Source organism: Pristiophorus japonicus, chromosome 5 (genome assembly GCF_044704955.1).
Source record: "Pristiophorus japonicus isolate sPriJap1 chromosome 5, sPriJap1.hap1, whole genome shotgun sequence".
NCBI lineage: Eukaryota > Metazoa > Chordata > Chondrichthyes > Pristiophoridae > Pristiophorus > Pristiophorus japonicus.
Genome location: NC_091981.1, coordinates 175,967,698 through 175,988,841, shown reverse-complemented (window position 1 = coordinate 175,988,841; position 21,144 = coordinate 175,967,698). Strand labels below are relative to the sequence as shown.

Below are 21,144 nucleotides of genomic sequence, written 5' to 3'. Positions count from 1 at the left end.
TTGCTAATACGGCGTCATATAGGCCTGGTTTATGCAGTTAGCAGATCTTAGAGGAGTAATGTTGGACCATGCCAAAGCTTCTAAACAATTTCAATTATATTCACAAACCATATTATACGAAACATTTGGCCCCAAATTACATTCAGTTTAAAAAGATACTTACACATCACTTTCTACCAAACATTCCTCTGTCCAGTTGCAATCCACAGAAAATCATTTTTCATGATACAGCTAACACATGTTTCAACCCCCTTCCCCCAATTCTGCACCATGCACTGTGCCCAAGATGTGATGGTCTGGTTTAATTCTTTTTGAGGTGTCAGTTTAAAGAAAAATTTATCAAAGTTAAACTTAAAAACATTTATCTGTTGTGTAATTTTACTCTTCCAGAATCTTTTTTAAATTCAAGTTACACTGCTCAACAGCCTCTACAGTATTTACAAACAAGCATCAAGCCCTGCAGCATAAACTGGATCAACATATGTTACTATGGAATTCTTCCACATCACTGTGCATAAAAATAAGACTGTCTGATATATTTGTTTACATCAGCACTTTGAATTTTTTGACATTAGAATCATTGTTGAAACAGAATGTCTAAATTGTGATATGTTCAGACATTGGGCCCAAGTTTCCACACGATAAAAAACGGGCGCCCCTCCGAGCTGGGCGCCCGTTTTTTGCGCCTAAAACGGCGCCGGAAAAAAAACTCGCGATTCTGGAGAGCCCTGCAGCTCCTTGTCTGTTTGGCGTGGCGCCCAGGGGGGCGGAGCCTACACTCGCGCCGCTTTTGTAAGTGGGAGGGGGCGGGTACTATTTAAATTAGTTTTTTTCCTGCCGGCAACCCTGCGCGTGCGCGTTGGAGCGTTCGCGCACGCGCAGTGTGAAGGAAACATTGGTACTCGGTTCTTTGTAGCTGTTTAATTTTTGAAATTTTTTTAATAAAACCACATTGCCATCAGCACATCAGCACTGAGGCTTCCTGCAGCCTTCTCACTGTCTCCTTCCCGCCCGCCGTCTGGAACGGCTTCCTCCCCCCCTCCCCCGCTGCGTTCTGGCGGGCGGTCGGTCCCGCACTCCCTCCCGCCATCTGGAACGTCTTCCTCCCCCCCACCACCCGCTGCATTCGGGCGGGCGGGCGGTCGGTCAGGCCCGCACTCCCTCCCTCCCTCCCGCCCGCCGTCTGGAACGTCGTCCTCCCCCCCCCCCACTGCTGTGTTCGGGCAGGCGGTCAGGCCCGCACTCCTCCCTCCCGCCCGCCGTCGGGAACGGCTTCCTCCTCCCCCCCTGCCGTCGGGAACGAACGAACGGACTTGTGAGGCTGGCTGAAGCACTTTCACACAGGTAGGAAGATGGTTTATTTAATCTTTTCTTTGCTTATAAATGTTTATTCAGGTTGGATTTATTTGTATAATATTTGTAGAAGTATAAACAAGGATTTATTGTAGAATTTAATGACTTCCCTTCCCTTCCCCCTCCCCCCCACCTCGTTCTGGACGCCTAATTTGTAGCCTGCGCCTGATTTTTTAATGTGTAGAACATGTTTTTTCAGTTCTACAAAAATCTTCACTTGCTCCATTCTAAGTTAGTTTGGAGTACGTTTTCACTGTGGAAACTTTGAAATCAGGCGTCAGTGGCCGGACACGCCCCCTTTTGAAGAAAAAATTCTGTTCCAAAGTATAACTGTTCTACCTGACTAGAATTGCAGAAAAAAAAATGTGGAGAATTGCGATTTCTAAGATAGTCCGTTCTCCACCAGTTGCTCCTAAAAATCAGGCGCAAATCATGTGGAAACTTGGGCCCAATGAATGGTAGACTAAATCCAATTCGCTCAACTGCACTGTTAATTAATTATGTCATCGTGTCCATGTGTTTAAATGTTTTATGATACAAAGACCTATTTTATTACTCCATTTTGAAGATACATACAACAGATATTTCAGTAACATGAAATATACTTTTAATGCTCCTCATTTCTCAATTCCTGGATATCAAGACAAGAACTGCAAAAAGGTTTGCCATGGAATTGCAAAAGCTCAATGTAACAGTATCAATGCCTGCTGGAAAAAGTTGAAGTGTCTTCAAAACCGATTTAAACACAAAGAAAAAAGTATACTAAATCCATGTCTCATTACTGAAACAAAATGCACTTCAGACCAAGATATATCCAAGCACTGCACTTGCCAGGTTAAGAGGAGGAGGAAAAGGTGAAAAAGACTTCAGCTGCGCATAATGAGAAATGCAAAGGAAAGAAGTTGCAATACCTCACAGCTTTATAATTATAATTTTATAGAATCTTATTGAAAATGAAATCTATATTTTTATATTTTCACACTTATAAAGACCTGTACATAAACAAAAAATACAAGCGGCAGGCAGGGGAATAGGGACAGTAAAAGCTTACTTTATAAAAGCTTACTTGATAACTGCATAAGTTTGTCTATTTCAAATGATTTACACAGATCTTCCACCCCTCCCCCCAAAAAACTTTATTCATTAATATTAAGACTTCATTATGTCCTGAACTGTACTTCATTGTTCACCAACCCCACCAAAGCAGGTGGAAGTATTACATTTAGAGCTTGAGCACAGAGCTTGGAGACAAAGCTGGGAGAACGCAAACGGAGTGAATTGCAAGCAGAGAGGAGGAATTTTGGACAAGCGGGAATTTAGTGGAGAGGAGGAAGGCGGTCGAGACGTCTAACTGAAAAGGAGGAGTGGAGCCAGAGCACATGGTCTCCAAGTTAATAGACACGAGAGCGGACCTGCGGGAGAGTGAGAGCGGCCGCAGATAAAGTTAGGCCCAAGAGCCGGAGGGAGCATGAGTGTTAGGGAGCAGGGTAAATGACATCAACGCAAGGGAAAGAGCTGATTGGTGAGCAGTTGGTGATTGTTTTTTTTAAATCTTCAGCTTATTTCTGTTAATTTGTCTTTTAAGTAGAGGCATGGCACGGCACCTCGGTCCTGTGGAATGCACATCTTGTGCCATGTGGGAACTCCAGGACGCTTCCCATGTCCTGAACAACCACATGTGCAAGTGTCATCAGGCGGAGGAGCTCAAAACTCCAGGTTTCAGGAGCTTGAGCAGCGGCTGGCATCACTGCGGTGCATCCATGAGGCTGGGAGCTACATGGATAGCACGTTTCAGGAGGTGGTCGCCTCTCAGCGTAAAAGCATGCAGGCAGACAGAAAAGGAGGACCAGGTAGGGAGTACCCTGAGTGCATCTCGCTCTCCAACCAGTATTCAGTACACTGGTGAGGGCAATGGTTCCTCCGGGGAGTACAGCCAGAGGCAAGTCCATGGCACCATGTGTGGTTCAGCTACAAGGGGGAGGAAGGAGGAAGATTGGGAAAATAATAGTGATAGGTGATTCGATGGTTAGGGGAACAGACAGGCGTTTCTGCATCTGCAGACACAATTCCAGGATGGTATGTTGCTTTCCTAATGCCAGGGTCAAGGATGTCACTGAACAGCTAAGAGCGAACAGCCAGAAGTCGTGGTCCATATCGGTATCAATGACATAGGTAGAAAGAGGGATGAGGTCCTGCAGGTAGAATTTAGGCAGCTACGAAAAAGATTAAAAAGCAGTACCTCAAAAAGGTAGTAATCTCCAGATTACTCCAGGTGCCACAAGCTAGTGAGTATAGAAATAGGAGGATAGACCAGATGAATGCGTGGCTAGAGAGATGGTGCAGGAGGGAGGGTTTTAGATTCCTGGGACATTGGGACCGGATCTAGGGATGGTGTGACTTATACAGACCAGACGGGTCACACCTCAACAAAGCTGGGATCAATGTCCTCACTGTGGGGGTTTGCTAGTGCTGTTGGGGAGGGTTTAAACTAATTTGGCAGGGATATGGGCATCAGGATATAGCATTAGAAAGGAGAAACAAGGTGCACAAAGGATTGGGACAGACAGTTAACACTAGAGAAAGAAATAGTATGGTATTAGGTGGCGTCAGACTAGGAGAATACAAGGTCTAAGATAGGTTTACAGTGCATGTGTGAGAAAGCACAACGTGTGGTAAATACGGTTGGTGAGCTGCAGGCACAAAGAGACACAGGGGAATATAAAGTTGTGGTGATAATGGAAACCTGGCTCCAAAAAGGGCAGGATTGGGCACTAAATATTCCTGGATAGGTGATCAGGAAAGATAGGGAAGGAAAAAAGAGATGGGATAGCAGTATTAGTTAAGGAGATTGTTACAGTGCTGAAGAGAGAGGATGTTTTGGAGGGGTCAAGGACAGAATCTATTTGGATAGAGTTGAGAAATATTAGAGGTGCCATTACACTACTAGGTGCATTCTATAGTCCGCAAACTAATAGGAATGATATCGAGGAGCAAATTTGGAGGGAAATTACAGAAAGGTGCAAGAACTATAGGGTAGTGATATCATAATCGTAGGCAGTCCCTCGGAATCGAGGAAGACTTGCGTCCGCTCTTAAAATGAATCCTTAGTTGGCTGAACATTCCAATATAAGAATCACAGTCTCTGTCACAGGTGGGTCAGATGGTCGTTGAGGGGAAGGGTGGGTGGGACTGGTTTGCCGCACGTTCTTTTCCACTGTCTGCGCTTGATTTCTGCATGCTCTCGGCGATGAGATTAGAGGTGCTCAGCGCCCTCCCGGATGCACTTCCTCCACTTAGAGCAGTCTTTGGCCAGGGACTCCCAGGTATCAGTGGGGATGTTGCACTTTATCAGGGAAGCTTTGAGGGTGTCCTTGTAACGTTTCCTCTGCCCATCTTTGGCTTGTTTGCCGTGAAGGAGTTCCGAGTAGAGCGCTTGCTTTGGGAACCTCGTGTCCGGCATGCAAACAATGTGGCCTACCCAGCGGAGCTGATCCAAGTGTGGTCAGTGCTTCAATGGTGGGGATGTTGGCCTGGTCGAGGACATTAATGTTGGTGCTTCTGTCCTCCCAGGGGATTTGTAGGATCTTGTGGAGACATCGTTGGTGACTTGAGGTTTCTATTGTACATGGTCCATGTCTCTGAGCCATACAGGAGGGCAGGTATTACTAGAGTCCTGTAGACCATGAGCTTGGTGGCAGATTTGAGGGCCTGGTCTTCAAACATTCTTTTCTTCAGGCAGCCGAAGGCTGCACTGGTGCACTGGAGGCGGTGTTGAATCTCGTGGTCAATGTCTGCTCTTGTTGTTAAGAGGCTCCTGAGGTATGGGAAATGGTCCACGGTGTCGAGCCGCGCCGTGGATCTTGATGACTGGGGGGGCAGTGCTATGCGACGAGGACAGGCTGCTGGAGGACCTTTGTCTTACAGATGTTTAGCGTAAGGCCCATGCTTTCGTACGTCTCAGTAAGTACGTCGACTATGTCCTGGAGTTCAGCCTCTGTATGTGTGCAGACGCAGGCGTCATCCGCATACTGTAGCTCAACGACAGAGGTCGGGGTGCTCTTGGACCTGGCCTGGAGACGACAAAGGTTGAACAGGTTCCCACTGGTTTTGTAGTTTAGTTTCACTCCAGCGGGGAGCTTGTTGACTGTGAGGTGGAGCATGGCAGCAAGGAAGATTGAGAAGAGGATTGGGGCGATGATGCAGCCCTGTTTGACCCCAGTCCGGACGTGGCTTGGGTCTGTAATGGATCCTATGGGAAGGATCATGACCTGCATGTCGTCGTGGGATGGTGACGAACTTTTGGGGGCATCCGAAACGGAAGACGCTCCACAGACCCTCATGGTTGACAGTGTCCAAGGTCTTTTGTAAGGTCGAAGAAGGCCATGTATACGGGTTGGTGCTGTTCCCTGCAATTTTCCTGCAGCTGTCGCGCTGCAAAAATCATGATGACCATTGTGCCCCGTAGGGGACAAAATCCGCACTGTGACTCCGGGAGGAGCTCCTCAGCCACAGGGAGAAGACAGTTGAGGAGGACTCTAACATCAATTTTCCCAGAGGCTGGTAACAGGGAGATTCCTCTGTAGTTGCCGCAGTCGGAGTTGTCCTCTTTTTTGAAGCTGGTCATGATCACTGCATCTCAGATCTCCCGGTATGCTCTCCTACCTCCAGGTGAGGTCTTGCATTCACGCTAACAGTGCCTCTCCACCATACTTCAAGTGCCTCAGTGGGGATTCCATCCACTCCCGTAGCCTTGTTGTTCTTAAACTGTCTTATGGCTTTATCTACCTCGTGCAGTATTAGGGTTTTACTGAGGTGGTGGCGGGTAGCATGCTGCGGGATAGAGTCGAGAACACTTGAGTCAAAGGCAGAGTCTCGATTGAGGAGATCTTCGAAGTGCTCCTTCCAGCGGGCCCTGACTGCCTCGGTGTCCTTAATGAGCGTTTCCCTGTTCTTGGCCAGCAGTGGGGTGGGGCCTTGGGAGTTTGGACCGTAGGTGGCCTTGACTGCGATGAAGAATCCTCGTACATCATGGCTGTCGGTCAACTGCTGTATCTCCTGTGCTTTCTCTATCACCACCTGTTCTTTAGGTCCTGGGTTTTTTGTTGGACCTCAGCCTTAAGTCGTCTGTAATGTAATGTTGCTTTGCTGCTCCAGAGATGGGTTGTTGTTTAAGGCTCAGAAATGCCCTGCGCTTGCGATCTATTAGCTCTTGGATCTCCTGATCGCGCTCATCAAACCAGTCCTGGTGTTTCCTGGTTGAGTAACCGAGCGTCTCTTTGCAGGCACTGGTTATGGAGGCCTGGAGTGCAGACCAAGCGCTTTGTCTCGGGGTCATCAAGGCATACCAGGTTAGCTGTGAGACACTGACTGTATAGGGCTCTCTTAGCTGGGTCTTTAAGTGCCCCGACATTGACTATTTGCGGCACTGCTTCTGCTGCCTCCTCCGTTTTGGGGCTATGTTGAGGTCAATGATGAATCGGATTAGGCAGTGGTCCATCCAGCAGTCGTCATCTCCTGTCATGGCGCGGATGATGCGCACATCTTTGCGATCCCTGGCTCGGATGATGACATAGTCGAGCAGGTGCCATGGTTTGGAGCGAGGGTGTTGCCACGATGCCTTGTATTTGTCCCTGTGGCAGAACAAGGTGTTGGTGATGACAAGTTCATGTTCTAGACATTTTGTCTGGAGTAGGGTACCGCTCGAGTTGCCTTTCCCTACCCGCTCTCTTCCAATCACGCCTGTGTCCTTGCCGACCCTGGCGTTGAAGTCACCGAGGAGGATCAGTTTGTCGTCTGTGGAGACGCGAGACAGGGATTTTGAGAGGTTGGAGTAAAAACCCTCTTTCGTCTCATCTGTCGCATCGAGTGTTGGGGCGTATGCACTGATGACTGTGGCGCATTGATTCTGGGATAGGGCGAGTTGAAGAGTCATGAGACGTTCGTTAACCCCGCAGGTAACAAGGTTTAGATTAGCTATGAAAAAGGACAAAGCAATCTGGAATAAAAGTACTTAACTGGAGGATGGCCAATTTCAGTGGGTTGAGAATGGATCTGGCTCGAGAACTATCAGGTAGTGATAATAGAGGACTCAACTATCCTAATATAGGATAAATTGCTGGATCTTGTTCTAGGGAATGGGGTAGGTCAAGTAGAGCAAGTGTCCATAGGGGAACATTTAGGGTAGGGAACAAGGTTTAGATTAGCTATGAAAAAGCACAGAGCAATCTGAAGTTAAAATACTTAATTGGAGGAAGGACAATTTTAGTGGGTTGAGAATGGATCTAGCTCAAGTAAAGTGGAATCAAAACTGGCAGGCAAAACTGTAATCAAACAATGGGTTGCCTTTAAAGAGGAGATGGTTCGAGTACAGTGCAGGAACATTCCGAGGGGAAAAGGTAGGGCAATCAAAGCCAGAGCTCCCTGGATGACGAAAGAGATAGAGTAAGATGAAGCAGAAAAAGGGGTCATATGACAGATGTCAGGTAGAGAATACAAGTGAGAACCAGGCTGACTATAGAAAGTTCAGAGGGGGAGTGAAAAAGGAAACAAGAGGGGCAAAGATTATGAGAATAAATTGGCAGCTAACATAAAAGGGAATTCAAGCCTTCTGTAGGCATATAAATAGTAAACATGTAGTAAGAGGAGGGGTGGGGTCAATTAGGGACCAAAATCAAGACCTACGCATGGAGGCAGAGGGCATGGCTAAGGGACTAAATGAGTGATTTGCTTCTGTCTTTACCAAGGAAGATGATGCTGCCAGTCATAGTGAAAGAGGAGGTAGTCGAGATACTGGAAAATTGATAAGGAGGAGGTATTAAAAAGGCTGGCTGTACTAAGTAGGTAAGTCACCAGGACCGAATGGGATGCATCCTAGGATGCTGCGGGACCATAATCTTCCAATCCTCCTTAGATACGGGGCTGGTGCCAGAGGACAGGAGAATTGCAAATGTTACCCGCCTACTCAAAAAAAGGTTAAAAAAAATGGATAAACCCAGCAACTACAGGCTAGCCAGTTTAACCTGTCAACCGGGAAGGTTTATGGAGTGTCCTCCTCACGTTCGGCTACCCTCAAAGGTTCCGCCTGCTTCATGATGACATGCAAGCCATGATCCTGACCAACGGATCCACCACAAACCCAATATACGTGCAAAGCGGGGTCAAGCAAGGCTGTCTCATCGCAACAACGCTCTTCTCGATCTGCCTTGCTGCAATGCTCCATCTCACCCTCTAAGTCCCCGCTGGAGTGGAGCTAATCTACAGAACAAATGGGAAACTGTTCAACTTCCGTCACCTCCAGTCCAGATCCAAGAGCATCCCATCCTCTGTCATTAAATTACAGTATGCAAATGAAGCTTGCATTTGTGCACACTCGGAGGTCGAACTCCAAACCATCGTCAACACCTTCACCGAAGCGTAACGAGAGCATGGGCCTTACACAAAACATCCGTAAGACAAAGGTTCTCTACCAACCTGCCCCTGCCACAGTACTGCCCCCTGATTATCCAGATCCATAACGAGGCCTTGGACCACGTGGACCACTTTGCATACCTCGGGAGCTTACTGGCAACAAGGGCAGACGTCGATGACTAAGTCCAACACTGCCTTCAGTGTGCTAGTGCAGCCTTTGGTTGCCTGAGGAAGTGTGTGTTTGAAGATCAGAACCTCAAATCGAGCACCATTTGTCTACAGAGCAGTAGTGATAACTGCCCTCCTATATGCTTCAGACACATGGACTATGTACAGCAGGCACCTCAAAGCACTGGAGAAGTACCACCAACGCTGCCGCTGCAAGATCCTGCAAATCCATTGGCAGGATAGGCACACCAATGTCAGTGTTCTCGCTCAGGCCAACATCGACAGGCCATGTCATCTGAATGCCCGATACTAGATTCCCGAAACAAGAGCTCTATTCAGAGCTCCAACACGGCAAGTGAGTCCCAGGTGAGCAGAGGAAACGCTTCAAGAATACCCTCAAAGCCTCCTTGAAAAATTGCAACATCCCCACCAACACCTGAGAATCCCTGGTCCAAGACTGCTCAAAATTCGCGAGAGCTGTAGCCGATCGGAGGGGAGATAAAAATAGCCAGCCCAACCAGCACCAACTGAAGACAAGAAGTAAAAAGATTTAAAGTGTGACGTTACAGGAAAGCAGATAAGTGATTGGTTGGTCTGTATTTCTCTCTTTTTCTTGGGTATGGGTTTAAATTAAGAGCTTGGATTAAAAATCTAAACTTTAAAAACATGAAACTTAATTAATTAAATACATTAGAGATGGCAGGACAGGCAATGTGTTTTTGCTGTTGCATGTGGAAGCTGGCTGACCCCATTGAGGTCCACAGCGACCAAATCTGCATTAAGTGTCTGCAGCTTGAGGAACTTCGGCTCTGCATTGATGAGCTGGAGTCCAAGCTGCGGACACTACGACACATCAAGGAGGGGGAAGAGTTACCTGGACACTGTTCCAGGAGGCTGTCACACCCCTTAGATTAATTCATTCAAATTTGGTCCATGGTCAGGGACAGGAGGGTGTGATTACGAGTGAGACAGATATGGGGGCCCAGAAGAAAGTGATGGAGGAGTCTCAGCCCTTGCTCTTGTCCAACCGGTATGAGATTCTCTCTCGGTGTGGACGAGAGCAGGGACTGCAGGGAGGATGAGCAAACTGACCAAAACACCGTGGTACAGGGGGCCATTCAAGTGGGGGGGGGGGGCGGTGCGTAAAAAGAAAAGCTGTAGTGGCAGGGGACAGTATCATTAGGGGAATAGATACTGTTCTCTGCAGCCGAGAGCGTGAGTCCCGAAGGCTGTGTTGCCTGCCCGGTGCCAGGGTTAACGACATCTCCTCTGGGCTGGAGAGGAACTTAGGAGTGGGGGGTAAGAGATCCAGTTGTCATGGTCCACATAGGTATCAATGACAGATAGAACAAAGAAAAAGGCTCTGCTGAGAGAGTATGAGCAACTAAGGGCTAAATTAAAAAGTAGAACCACTAAGGGAATAATTTCTGGATTATTACCTGAGCCACAAGCAAATTTGCATAGGACAATTAAGATTAGAGAGATGAACACGTGGCTCAGACTGGTGTGGGAGAAATGGGTTTCGATTCATGGGGAACTGGCACCAGTACTGGGGTAATAGGGAGCTGTTCCACTTGAACCATGCTGGGACTAGTGTTCTGGTGAATCGAGTAACTAGGGCTGTAGCTAGGGCATGAAACTAAATAGTGGGTGGGAGGGTTCAGGTGAATGGAAATTTAAAAAGTCAAAGAGGAAGGAGAAAGCATTAGAGCAAAGTAGCGGTGGGTGTCGATAACCAGAATGTGACAGGAAGGGACAGAATGTAAAAAAAAAATAAGAGTGCATCAGAAAGTGGGGTCAAAGCAGGGAAAAATGGTAAAAATTAAAAACTCTATCTGAAAGCACGCAGCATTCGCAACAAGACAGACGGGTTGACGCCACAAATAGATATAAATGGGTATGATCTGATAGCCATTACAGAGACGTGGTTTCAAGGTGACCAAGACTGGGAACTGAATATTCAGGAGTATTTGACAATTCGGAAGGATAGACAGAAAGGAAAAGGAGGTGGGGTAGCTTTGTTAATAAAGAATGAGATCACTGCAGTAGTGAGGAATGATATTAGTTCAGAAGATCAAGATGTAGAATCAGTTTGGGTGAAGATAAGAAATAATAAGGGGAAGAAGTCACTGGTGGGCATAGTCTATAGACTAACAGTAGCTACACTGTTGGACCAAGTATACATAAAGAAATAATGGAGGTTTGTAAGAAAGGTACGACAATAATCATGGCAGATTTTAAGCTTCACATTGATTGGACAAATAAATAAAATTGCCCAAGGAAGCCTTCAGGGAGTTCAGTGTGTATCAGAGATGGTTTCCTTGAACGGTATATGTTGTGGACACAACCAAGGAGCGGGCTATCTTGGATCTGAAACTGTGTAATGAAACAGGATTAATAAATGATCCTCTAAGAAAGGGTGACCATAGCATGGTTGAATTTCAAACTCAGTTGGAGTGAGAAAGTTGGAATTCAAACCAGTCTCCTGATCTTAAATCAAGGCGATTACAAAGGCTTGGAAAATAGATTAAAGTGTAAGACGGTTCATAATCAGTGGCAGACATTTAAGGAGATATTTCGTAACTCTCAACAAAAATATATTCCAATGAGAAGACTAAGAGAAGGGAGAACCATCCGTGGTTAACTAAGGAAGTAAAGGATGATATAATTTTTTTTTAAATGGCATACAAAGTTGCCAAGATTAGTGGGAGGCCAGAAGATTGGGAATTTTTTTTAAATCAGCAAAGGACGACTAAAAAAATTATAAAGAGAGGCAAGATAGAGTATGAGAGTAAACTAGCAAGAAATATAAAATGTTAGTAAAAGCTTCAACAGGCATATAAAAAGGAAGAGAGTAGCTTAAGTAAATGTTGGTCCCTTAGAGGATGAGACTAGGGAATTAATAATGGGGAACAGGGAAATGGCAAAGAATTTGAACAAATATTTTGTATTGGTCTTCACAGTAGAAGATACTAAAAGTATCCCAATAATTGATAGGGAGGGAGGAACTTAAAACAATCACCATCACTAAAGAAAAAGTACTCAGTACAATAATGGGACTAAAGGTGGACAAGTCCCCTGCACATGATGGCCTGCATCCTAGATTCTTAAAAGAAATGGCTACAGAGATAGTGGATGCATTGGTTGTAATCTACCAAAATTCCCTGGATTCTGGAGAGATCCCAGCGTATTGGAAAACCGCAAATGTAACGCCCCTATTTAAAAAAGGAGGCGGACATAAGGCAGGAAACCATAGACCAGTTAGCCTAACATCTGTCGTTGGTAAAATGCTGGAATTCATTATTAAGGAAGCAGTAGTAAAACATTTGGAAAAGCATAATACAGTCAAGCAGAGTCAGCATGGTTTTATGAAAGGGAAATCATTTTTGACAAATTTGCTGGAGTTCTTTAAGGATGTTAACGAGCAGCATGGATAAGGAGGAACCAGTGGATGTGGTGTATTTGGATTTCCAAATGGCATTCGATAAGGTGCCACATAAAAGGTTACTGCATAAGATAAGAGCTCAAGGCGTTGGTGGTAATATATTAGCATGGATAACGGATTGGCTAACTAACAGAAAGCAGAGAGTGGGGATAAATGGGTCATTTTCCAGTCGGCAAATGGTACTAGTTGGGTGCCACAGGGATCGGTGCTGGGACCTCAACTATTTACAATCTATATTAATGACTTGGATGAAGGGACCGAGTGTAATGTAGTCAAGTTTGCTAATGATACAAAGATGTATGGGAAAGCAAGTTGTGAGGACACAAAAAATCTGCAAAGGGATATAGATAGGCTAAGTGAGTGGGCAAACATTTAGCAGATGGAGTATAATGTGGGAAAGTGTGAGGTTATCCATTTTGGCAGGAAAAATAAAAAAGCAAATTATTTTTTAAATGGAGAGAAACTACAAAATGCTGCATTTCAGAGGGACCTGGGGTCCGTGTGCATGAAACACAAAAAGTTAGTGTGCAGATACAATAAGCAATCAAGAAGGCAAATGGAATGATGGCATTTATTGCAAGAGTATAAAAGCAGGGAAGCCCTGCTACAACTGTACAGGGTATTGATGAGGCCACACCTAGAGTACTGCGTAGTTTTGGTCTCCTTATTTAAGGAAGGACATACTTGCATTAGAGGCAGTTCAGAGAAGGTTCACTAGGTTGATTCCGGAGATGAGGGGGTTGACTTATGAAGAACAGATGAGTAGGTTGGGCCTATGCTCATTGGAGTTTAGAAGAATGAGAGGTGATCTTATTGAAACATAAGATATTAAGCGGGCTCGATAAGGTAGATGCAGAGAGGATGTTTCCACTCGTGGGGGAATCCAGAACTATGTATGGGGCATAGTTTAAGAATAAGGGGTCACCCATTTAGAACGGAGATGAGGAGGAATTTCTTCTCTCAAAGAGTCGTAAATCTGTGGAATTCTCTACTCCAGAGAGCTGTGGTAGCGCGGTCATTGAACATATTTAAGATGGAAATAGACAGATCTCGGATCAATAAGGGAGTGAAGAGTTATGGGGAGCGGGCAGGGAAGTGGAGCTGAGCCCAAGATCATGATCTTATTAAATGGTGGATCAGACTCGAGGGGCCTACTCCTGCTCCAAATTCTTATGTTCTATGTTCTTAAAATGGAGAAGCATCCGGGAAGGCGTTGAACACCTCGAGTTTCTTCGCTGGGAGCACGCGGAAGCCAAGCGCAAACAGCGGAAGGAGCGCACGACAACCCAAGCACCCAACCACTCGTCCCTCCAACCACCGTCTGCCCCACCTGTGAGACTGTAGGTCCCGCATTGGACTCATCAGTCACTTGAGAACTCATTAGTGTGGAAGTAAGTCATCCTCGACTCCGAGGTACTGCCAAAGAGAAGAATGGGGAAGCTTTTAAAAATGATAATCTGGGATAAAATTAACAGTCACTTGGACAAGTATACATTGGAATTCAGAAGAATGAGAGGTGATCTTATCAAAATGTATAAGATGATGAGGGGGCTTGACAAGGTGGATGCAGAGAGGATGTTTCCACTGATGGGGGGAAGACTAGAACTAGAGGGCATGATCTTAGAATAAGGGGCTGCCCATTTAAAACAGAGATGAGGAGAAATTTCTTCTCTCAGGGTTGTAAATCTGTGGAATTCGCTGCCTCAAAGAGCTGTGAAAGCTGGGACATTGAATAAATTTAAGACGGAAATAGACGGTTTCTTGAACGATAAGGGGATAAGAGGTTATGGGGAGCAGGCAGGGAAGTGGAGCTGAGTCCATGATCAGATCAGCCATGATCTTATTGAATGGCGGAGCAGGCTCGAGGGGCCGTATGCCTACTCATGTTCCTATTTCTTATGTTCTTATTAAGGAAAGCCAGCACGGATTTGTTAAAGGTAAATCGTGTTTAACTAACTTGATTTGAGTTTTTTGACGAGGCAACAAGAGGGTTGATGAGGGCATTGCAGTTGATGTGGTGTTCATGGACTTCCAAAAGGCATTTTTCATATAGTGCCACATAATAGGCTTGCCAGCAAAGTTGAAGCCCATGGAATAAAAGGGACAGTGGCAGCATGGATACAAACTTGGCTAAGTGACAGGAAACAAGAGTAGTGGTGAATGGTTGTTTTTGGACTGGAGAAACCTCGGAACCGAGGCTGCTACGGATTTCAGGTTTTTCCAGATTTCAGAACATATTTCCGACATCCCGAATCTGGAAACGTCTGGGCCGAGGTTCAGATATTTCCGAATTTCGGAACCATTCTGCCGGCCATATTCTGGGCGAAAATAGCCACCCAAGTACAGCGGTAGGTATGAATACCTGCAAAAAAAAGTTAAAGTTTTTTTTTTTAATTCTTTTTCGGCAATTCAGTAAGTGTCCTGTGAATGTTGTGTGATTTTTTTACAATTTTTATTTTGGTGTGTGTGTGTGTGTGTGTGTGTGTGTGTGTGGCTGGCTGGGGGGGGGGGGGGGGGGGGGGGGGGGGCGGGGCGGGGCGGAGAAAAGAGATTATTTACTGATGAAAAAACCTAGTTGGCTCAACGGTGACCTGTAGTTAGTTAGAAAAAAAATGCCCAGGAAAAACCTGCGTTGCAGCCATTGGGACAGCGGTAGGTATGAAGACCTGCAAAAAAATTAAGTTAAAAGTTTTTATTTTTTTAATTCTTTTTCAGCGATTCAATAGTGAAGTGTCTTGTGAATGTTTTTTTATTTTTTGCAATTTAATGCAACTCGCAGCGGTATCGGCCTCGGAATAAAGTTGCCGAGGACCGCGGTTTCCACTGATTTTTACCGCTGGGCCTTTAAAAAAAATAGCATAGCGATTAGCAGTATTTTTTTGCGCAAAATTCCGAAAAAATACCATTATCGCCGTCCAAAAAAATGTCCGGATTTCGGACGACCCTTCCACAGATCAGCGCGATGTCCGGATTTCGGAGCTTGGAACTCCAGATTTGGAAGGTCGAACCTGTATACAGTGGTGTTCCCCAGGGGCCGGTACTAGGACCACTTCTTTTCTTGATATATATTAATAACTTAGATTTGGGTGGACACGACAATTTCAAAATTTGCAGATAACAAAACTTGGAAGTATAGTGAACAGTGAGGAGGATAGTGATAGCATTCTGGATACTGGGCTTCATAAATAAGGTTAGAGAGTACAAAAGCGTGGAAATTATGATAACATCTATGTAAAACACTGGTTTGGCCTCAACTGGAATATTGTGCCCAATTCTGGGAACCACATTTTAGGAAGGATGTGAAGCCTTAGAGAGGGTGCAGAAAATATTCACAAGAATGGTTCCAGGGATAAGGGTCTTCAGTTATGTGGATAGAATGGAGAAGCAAGAGTTATTCACCTTAGAGCAGAGTAGGTTGAGAGGAGATTTAATAGAGGTGTTCAAAATCATGAGGGGTCTAAATAAAGTAGATAGAGAGAAACTGTACCGATTGGTGGAAGGGTCAAGAACCAGAGGACACAGATTTAAGGTGATTGGCAGAAGAAATGAAGGCGACGTGAGGAAAAACTTTTACGAGTGGTTAGGATCTGGAATGCATGGTCTGAAAGAGTGGAGACGACTGATTCAATCGTGGCTTTCAAAAGGGAATTGGATAAGTACCTGAAGGAAAACAATTTGCAGGGCTACAAGGGAAAGAGCAGGGGGGTGGGACTAGCTGAAATGCTCTTGCAGAGAGCCAGCAATGGCTTGACAGGCCGAATGGCCTCCTTCTGTGCTGTAACCATTCTATGGGCCCAAGTTTCCACATGATAAAAAAACGGGCGCCTCTCCGAGCTGGGCGCCCGTTTTTCGCGCCTAAAAAAAAAACGCGCTATTCTCGAGCGCCCTGCAGCTCCTTGTCTGCCTGGCGCGGCGCCCAGGAGGGCAGAGCCTACACTTGCGCCGATTTTGTAAATGGGAGGGGGCGGGTACCATTTAAATTAGTTTTTTTCCTGACGGCAATGCTGCGCGTGCGCGTTGGAGCGTTCGCGCAGTGTGATGGAAACATTGGCACTCGGCCATTTTTGTAGTTCTTTGTAGCTGTTTAATTTTTGAACATTTTTTAATAAAAGCATATTGCCCTTCCATGATCAGCACTGAGGCTTCTTGCAGCAGTGAGAAGGTGCAGGAAGCCTCAGAAAGTTGAGGCAGCCGTTTCCCTCCCCACCCCCGCCCGCCGTCGGGAACGAACAGAACGGAACGAACGGCTCCCCCCCCCCCCCCTCCCCAGGAACGAACGGAACGGCTCTGCTTTCCCCCCCCCTCCCCCACCGCGGGAACGAAGGGAAAGGAACGGCTCCCCCCCACCCCCCGCGGGAACGAACTATGGCTGAAGCACTTTCACACAGGTAGGAAGATGGTTTATTTAATCTTTTCTTTGCTTATAAATGTTTATTCAGATTGGATTTATTTGTATAATATTTGTAGAAGTATAAATAAGAATTTATTATAGAATTTAATGACTTCCCTTCCCCCCCCCCCACCTCGTTCTGGACGCCTAATTTGTAACCTGCGCCTGATTTATTAATGTGTAGAACATGTTTTTTCAGTTCTACAAAAATCTTCACTTGCTCCATTCTAAGTTAGTTTGGAGTACTTTTTCACTGTGGAAACTTTGAAATCAGGCGTCAGTGGCCAGACATGCGCCCTTTTGAAGAAAAAATTCTGTTCCAAAGTGGAACTGTTCTACCTACCTAGAACTGCAGAAAAAAAAATGTGGAGAATTGCGATTTCTAAGATAGTCCGTTCTCCACCAGTTGCTCCTAAAAATCAGGCGCAAATCATGTGGAAACTTGGGCCCTATGATTCTATGAACGTCACTGCTAAACACACAACTTTTTAACAGCAAGACACCAGCATCAGTATTTAGCCCCAGTATCAATATAACCAAATTAATTTGAACATTAGACAGCTGCTGTATGGAAGGATACTGCAACCACTGCAATATTATACAGCAAAGCATACAGCCATAATCTCAGATTAGCTTCATTTGAAAAGTGAAATAATTCACTTAATAATTGTTGGCCTTGTCCACTTCAGTTGAAAAATAATTCTAGTGATACCACTGATGTGCAATATCTCATATTTAGCAGATCAAAAAGAATAAGTAATGTATAAAATAAAAAAGGCAAATAGCCTCTCTGCAAGAGTTTAAATACTTACATCACACCAAAACATCGTCACGGACTTGCCATATTTACCAGCCAGGGGCCCAGCGCTCGCAGGGGGCCCAGCGCTCGCAGGGGGCCCAGCGCTCGCAGGGGGCCCAGCGCTCGCAGGGGGCCCAGCGCTCGCAGGGGGCCCAGCGCTCGCAGGGGGCCCAGCGCTCGCAGGGGGCCCAGCGCTCGCAGGGGGCCCAGCGCTCGCAGGAGGTCCAGCGCTCGCAGGGGGCCCAGCGCTCGCAGGGGGCCCAGAGCTCGCAGGGGGCCCAGCGCTCGCAGGGGGCCCAGAGCTCGCAGGGGGCCCAGCGCTCGCAGGGGGCCCAGCGACATCTTTTATTTTAGCTTGAGATAGGTCTTTATTGGCCACACTGGTCATCACATTTGCAGATTTTTTAGTGTCACTTGCATTGTTTATCTTTTGATCACTCAAAGGAGGTATTTTTCCATCAGTCGGCTGAGGTTGAATATCTGTCGTCGGAACTTTTAACTTTCCTTTTGCAATACTCTTTGCTTGGGATTTGGGCATGGTAAGTACACTCTTAGTCTGAGCTTGGCCTGGGTCACTCTTAGCTTTACGTACTTTTCTGGCATTTTTCATGGTAACGTTTTTCTTTTTTCCAATATGAACTGGGAATCTCTTTCCAGTAGGCACATCAGTTTCTCCAATAGGCACACCAGTTTTACCGGCAAGCACACCAGGCTCCCCGGCAAGCACACCAGGCTCCCCGGCAAGCACACCAGGCTCCCCGGCAAGCACACCAGGCTCCCCGGCAAGCACACCAGTCTTCCTGGCAAGCACACCAGTCTTCCTGGCAAGCACACCAGTCTTTCCGGCAAGCACATCAGGCTTTCCGGCAAGCAAAGCAGTCTTTCTAGTAAGCACACCAGCTCTTCCACCAGTTAGCTGTGGTTTGACTTTGCCCACAGACCTCTGAGCTGTTACTTTTCTACCATTAGCCAGAGGTTGTACTTGGCTTGTGCCACTCTTGGCTTCATTTTTTTCATCATTATTAGCTTGATCTTGCCCTGACTCATGCTGAGCTTCATCTCGTCCACCACGAGCATGATCTTGAACTTGACCTCTCTCATTCAGAGTCTCATTTGGATCACCACCAGGAGGTCGATCTTCAACTTGGCCTATCTCATTCTGAGCTTCATCTGGATCACCACTGGGAAGTTGATCTTCAATTTGGCCACTCTCATTCTGAGCTTCATCTTGTCCATCACTAGCAGATCGATCTTCAACTTGGCCAATCTCATTCTGAGTTGCATCTTGTCCATCAGTGGGAGGTCGATCTTCAAGTTGGCCTATCTCATTCGGGGAATTATCTGGTTCACCACAGGGAGGTCGATCTTCAACCTGGCCTATCTCAGTCTGAGCATCTTGTCCACCACTAGTAGGTTGATCTTCAACTTCACCTGACTCACTCTGAGTTGCAGCTTGTCCATCACTATCAGATCGATCTTCAACTTGGCCAATCTCATTCTGAGTTGCATTTTGTCCACCACTCGGAGGTCGATCTTCAAGTTGGCCTCTCACATTCGGGGAATCATCTGGTTCAGCACTAGTAGGTTGATCTTCAACTTGGCCTATCTCACTCTGACCTTCATCTTGTCCACCACTAGTAAATTGATCTTCAATTTGGCCTATCTCACTCTGACCTTCATCTTGACCAATACTGGGAAGTCGATCTTGAACTTGGCTTATCTCAGTCTGAGCTTCATCTTGTCCATAATCAGAAGCATGGATTCGGATTAATCCTGTCTCACTCTTAGGTGCACCTTTTTCACTACTATTAATTTGAGGTTGGATTTCACCTGTGCTTTTCCCAGCTGTGTCTTGCACACCACTACTCTCTTGAATATCGTCCACAGCAACATTAGCTATGTCATTTTCATCACTGTTAGCTTCAGGTTGGACTTTATCTGTCTCACTCTCACTTTCATCTCGTCTTTTACTGTTAACTTGAACTTGGTCTTGGCCTGTGTGACCCATTACTGCATCTTGCCCACTATTGGCTGGAGCTTGGATTGAGCCTTCAGGGCTCTTGGCTATGTCTATTTCACTACTGGTATTAGGATGTTGGACTTCACTTGAATCTTCCTTTGCAATCTCTTTTCCATCATCATTAGCTGGTACGTGGCCCACATCACTCTTCGCTGCATCTTTTCCATCTTTGCTGGTTTGGGCAACATCAACTGCATCACTCATGTTTTAATACGAAATCTACAAACGAGTTAAAAATAGACAGGTGTTGTTCATTAAACTCATTTAAAATACAGCTAAATCTCTCAGGTATATTTCAAACATCGAAACATGGAAAATATACGATGATCTAACTATCTCGGTGGTAGGGTGGGGGAGAGGCCTAGTCAGCGGCACTCATTACTTTTTTTGGTAGCAGCTCCCACTCTCAAGATGCTGTTCAAAACAAAGTGGGAGTAAGAGTGAGGACTGGTGCAGCGCCGCGGGCGATCGCGGATCTGAACGTGTTGACGAGCGAGAGCAAGTCCTCGGTCGGCCGGTCGGCCGCAACACGACCCGAGAACCAGCAGCTCGCGGCCCGGCTGGGGATGCAGCTGCAGCTCCCTGCCCCTCCACCAAACTCCGCCCGCCCGTTCCCGGGTCCCTGTCGCCCTGTAACGCGCGGTTTAACCGCCTTTCATCGCCATCTCCCGCGACCTTTCTGCAGAGACGCGTTTACCCGGCTCGCGGCTCCCGGCCGACGCGCACAATCTCCTCAAACCGTCACTCCGTGAGGTCGGCAATCCACTTCCGCCACGCTCTCAGCGTCACTTCCTTCTTGTGGCGCGCCGCCTGCTCGCGGGAAGATGCGCTAACCTCTTTCCCGCCAGCGCAGCGATCCAAGCACATGCAAGGTGCAAAGTATAAAAAAATAATCGCAATGTTTTCAAAGCGTTTCATTTTAATGTTATTTAGCATTATAAAGCTCTTATATTTAGGTGGCCATATTTTCGAAACCGGGAACACACAATGGGGGGGGTGGCAGCACAGCAAAGTAGCCAGAACAACACAGCGAGGCAAACATTTTTAGCAGTCTATATTTTAACAGTTGCACATATACACTACAAATGCACAACAAATATGCATATTATTACCACAGATGTGACGTTACACTATCAACGTGCATTCAGACACCGTTTATAAATAATACGTCATCGATGTCATGTATTCAACTGTCATTGTAACCCATGTATAAACTGACCTAAGTTGTACACCGTGAGAACACTGACCACTAGGTGGTGAACTTGTGGGAGACACTCCTAACCTGGACTTTCAGGTATAAAAGTGGAAGCTCCACCTACCGACTTCTCTTCAGTGCTGGCTAATAATGGTTACTGATCACAGAGTGACCTTCTCTCAAGTATGGGCCTCGTGTGCATTTATATTGTATAATAAGGACATATTATTGGCGACGAGAAACTGGGATTTAAACCACGCGAGCATGGCCACTAGCAGCACAGACAAGAGGTACTGTGTTGGTGATGATTGGGCCGATTTTAATGAGAGACTACAGCAAAGTTTCGTCACTAAGGAATGGCTGGAAC

General features: G+C 46.2%; 1 protein-coding gene across 2 annotated transcripts in view; it reads right to left on the bottom strand.

The window, feature by feature from the left end:
• LOC139264517 (uncharacterized) overlaps positions 1–20,364 on the bottom strand; it is a 122,027-nt gene extending 101,663 nt beyond the window's left edge. Inside the window, exons 1-2 of one of the 2 annotated variants that reach the window (XM_070881102.1) lie at positions 20,280–20,364; positions 17,576–19,801 (exon numbers count right to left, since the gene is read on the bottom strand). In XM_070881102.1, the coding sequence (XP_070737203.1) occupies positions 17,576–19,786 (2,211 nt within the window). In that variant the 5' untranslated portion in view covers positions 19,787–19,801; positions 20,280–20,364. Of the gene's footprint in view, positions 1–17,575; positions 19,802–19,964; positions 20,166–20,279 lie in introns of those variants that run through there. The other variant, XM_070881103.1, reaches the window with a different exon arrangement.
• Positions 20,365–21,144: the final 780 nt, after the last annotated feature.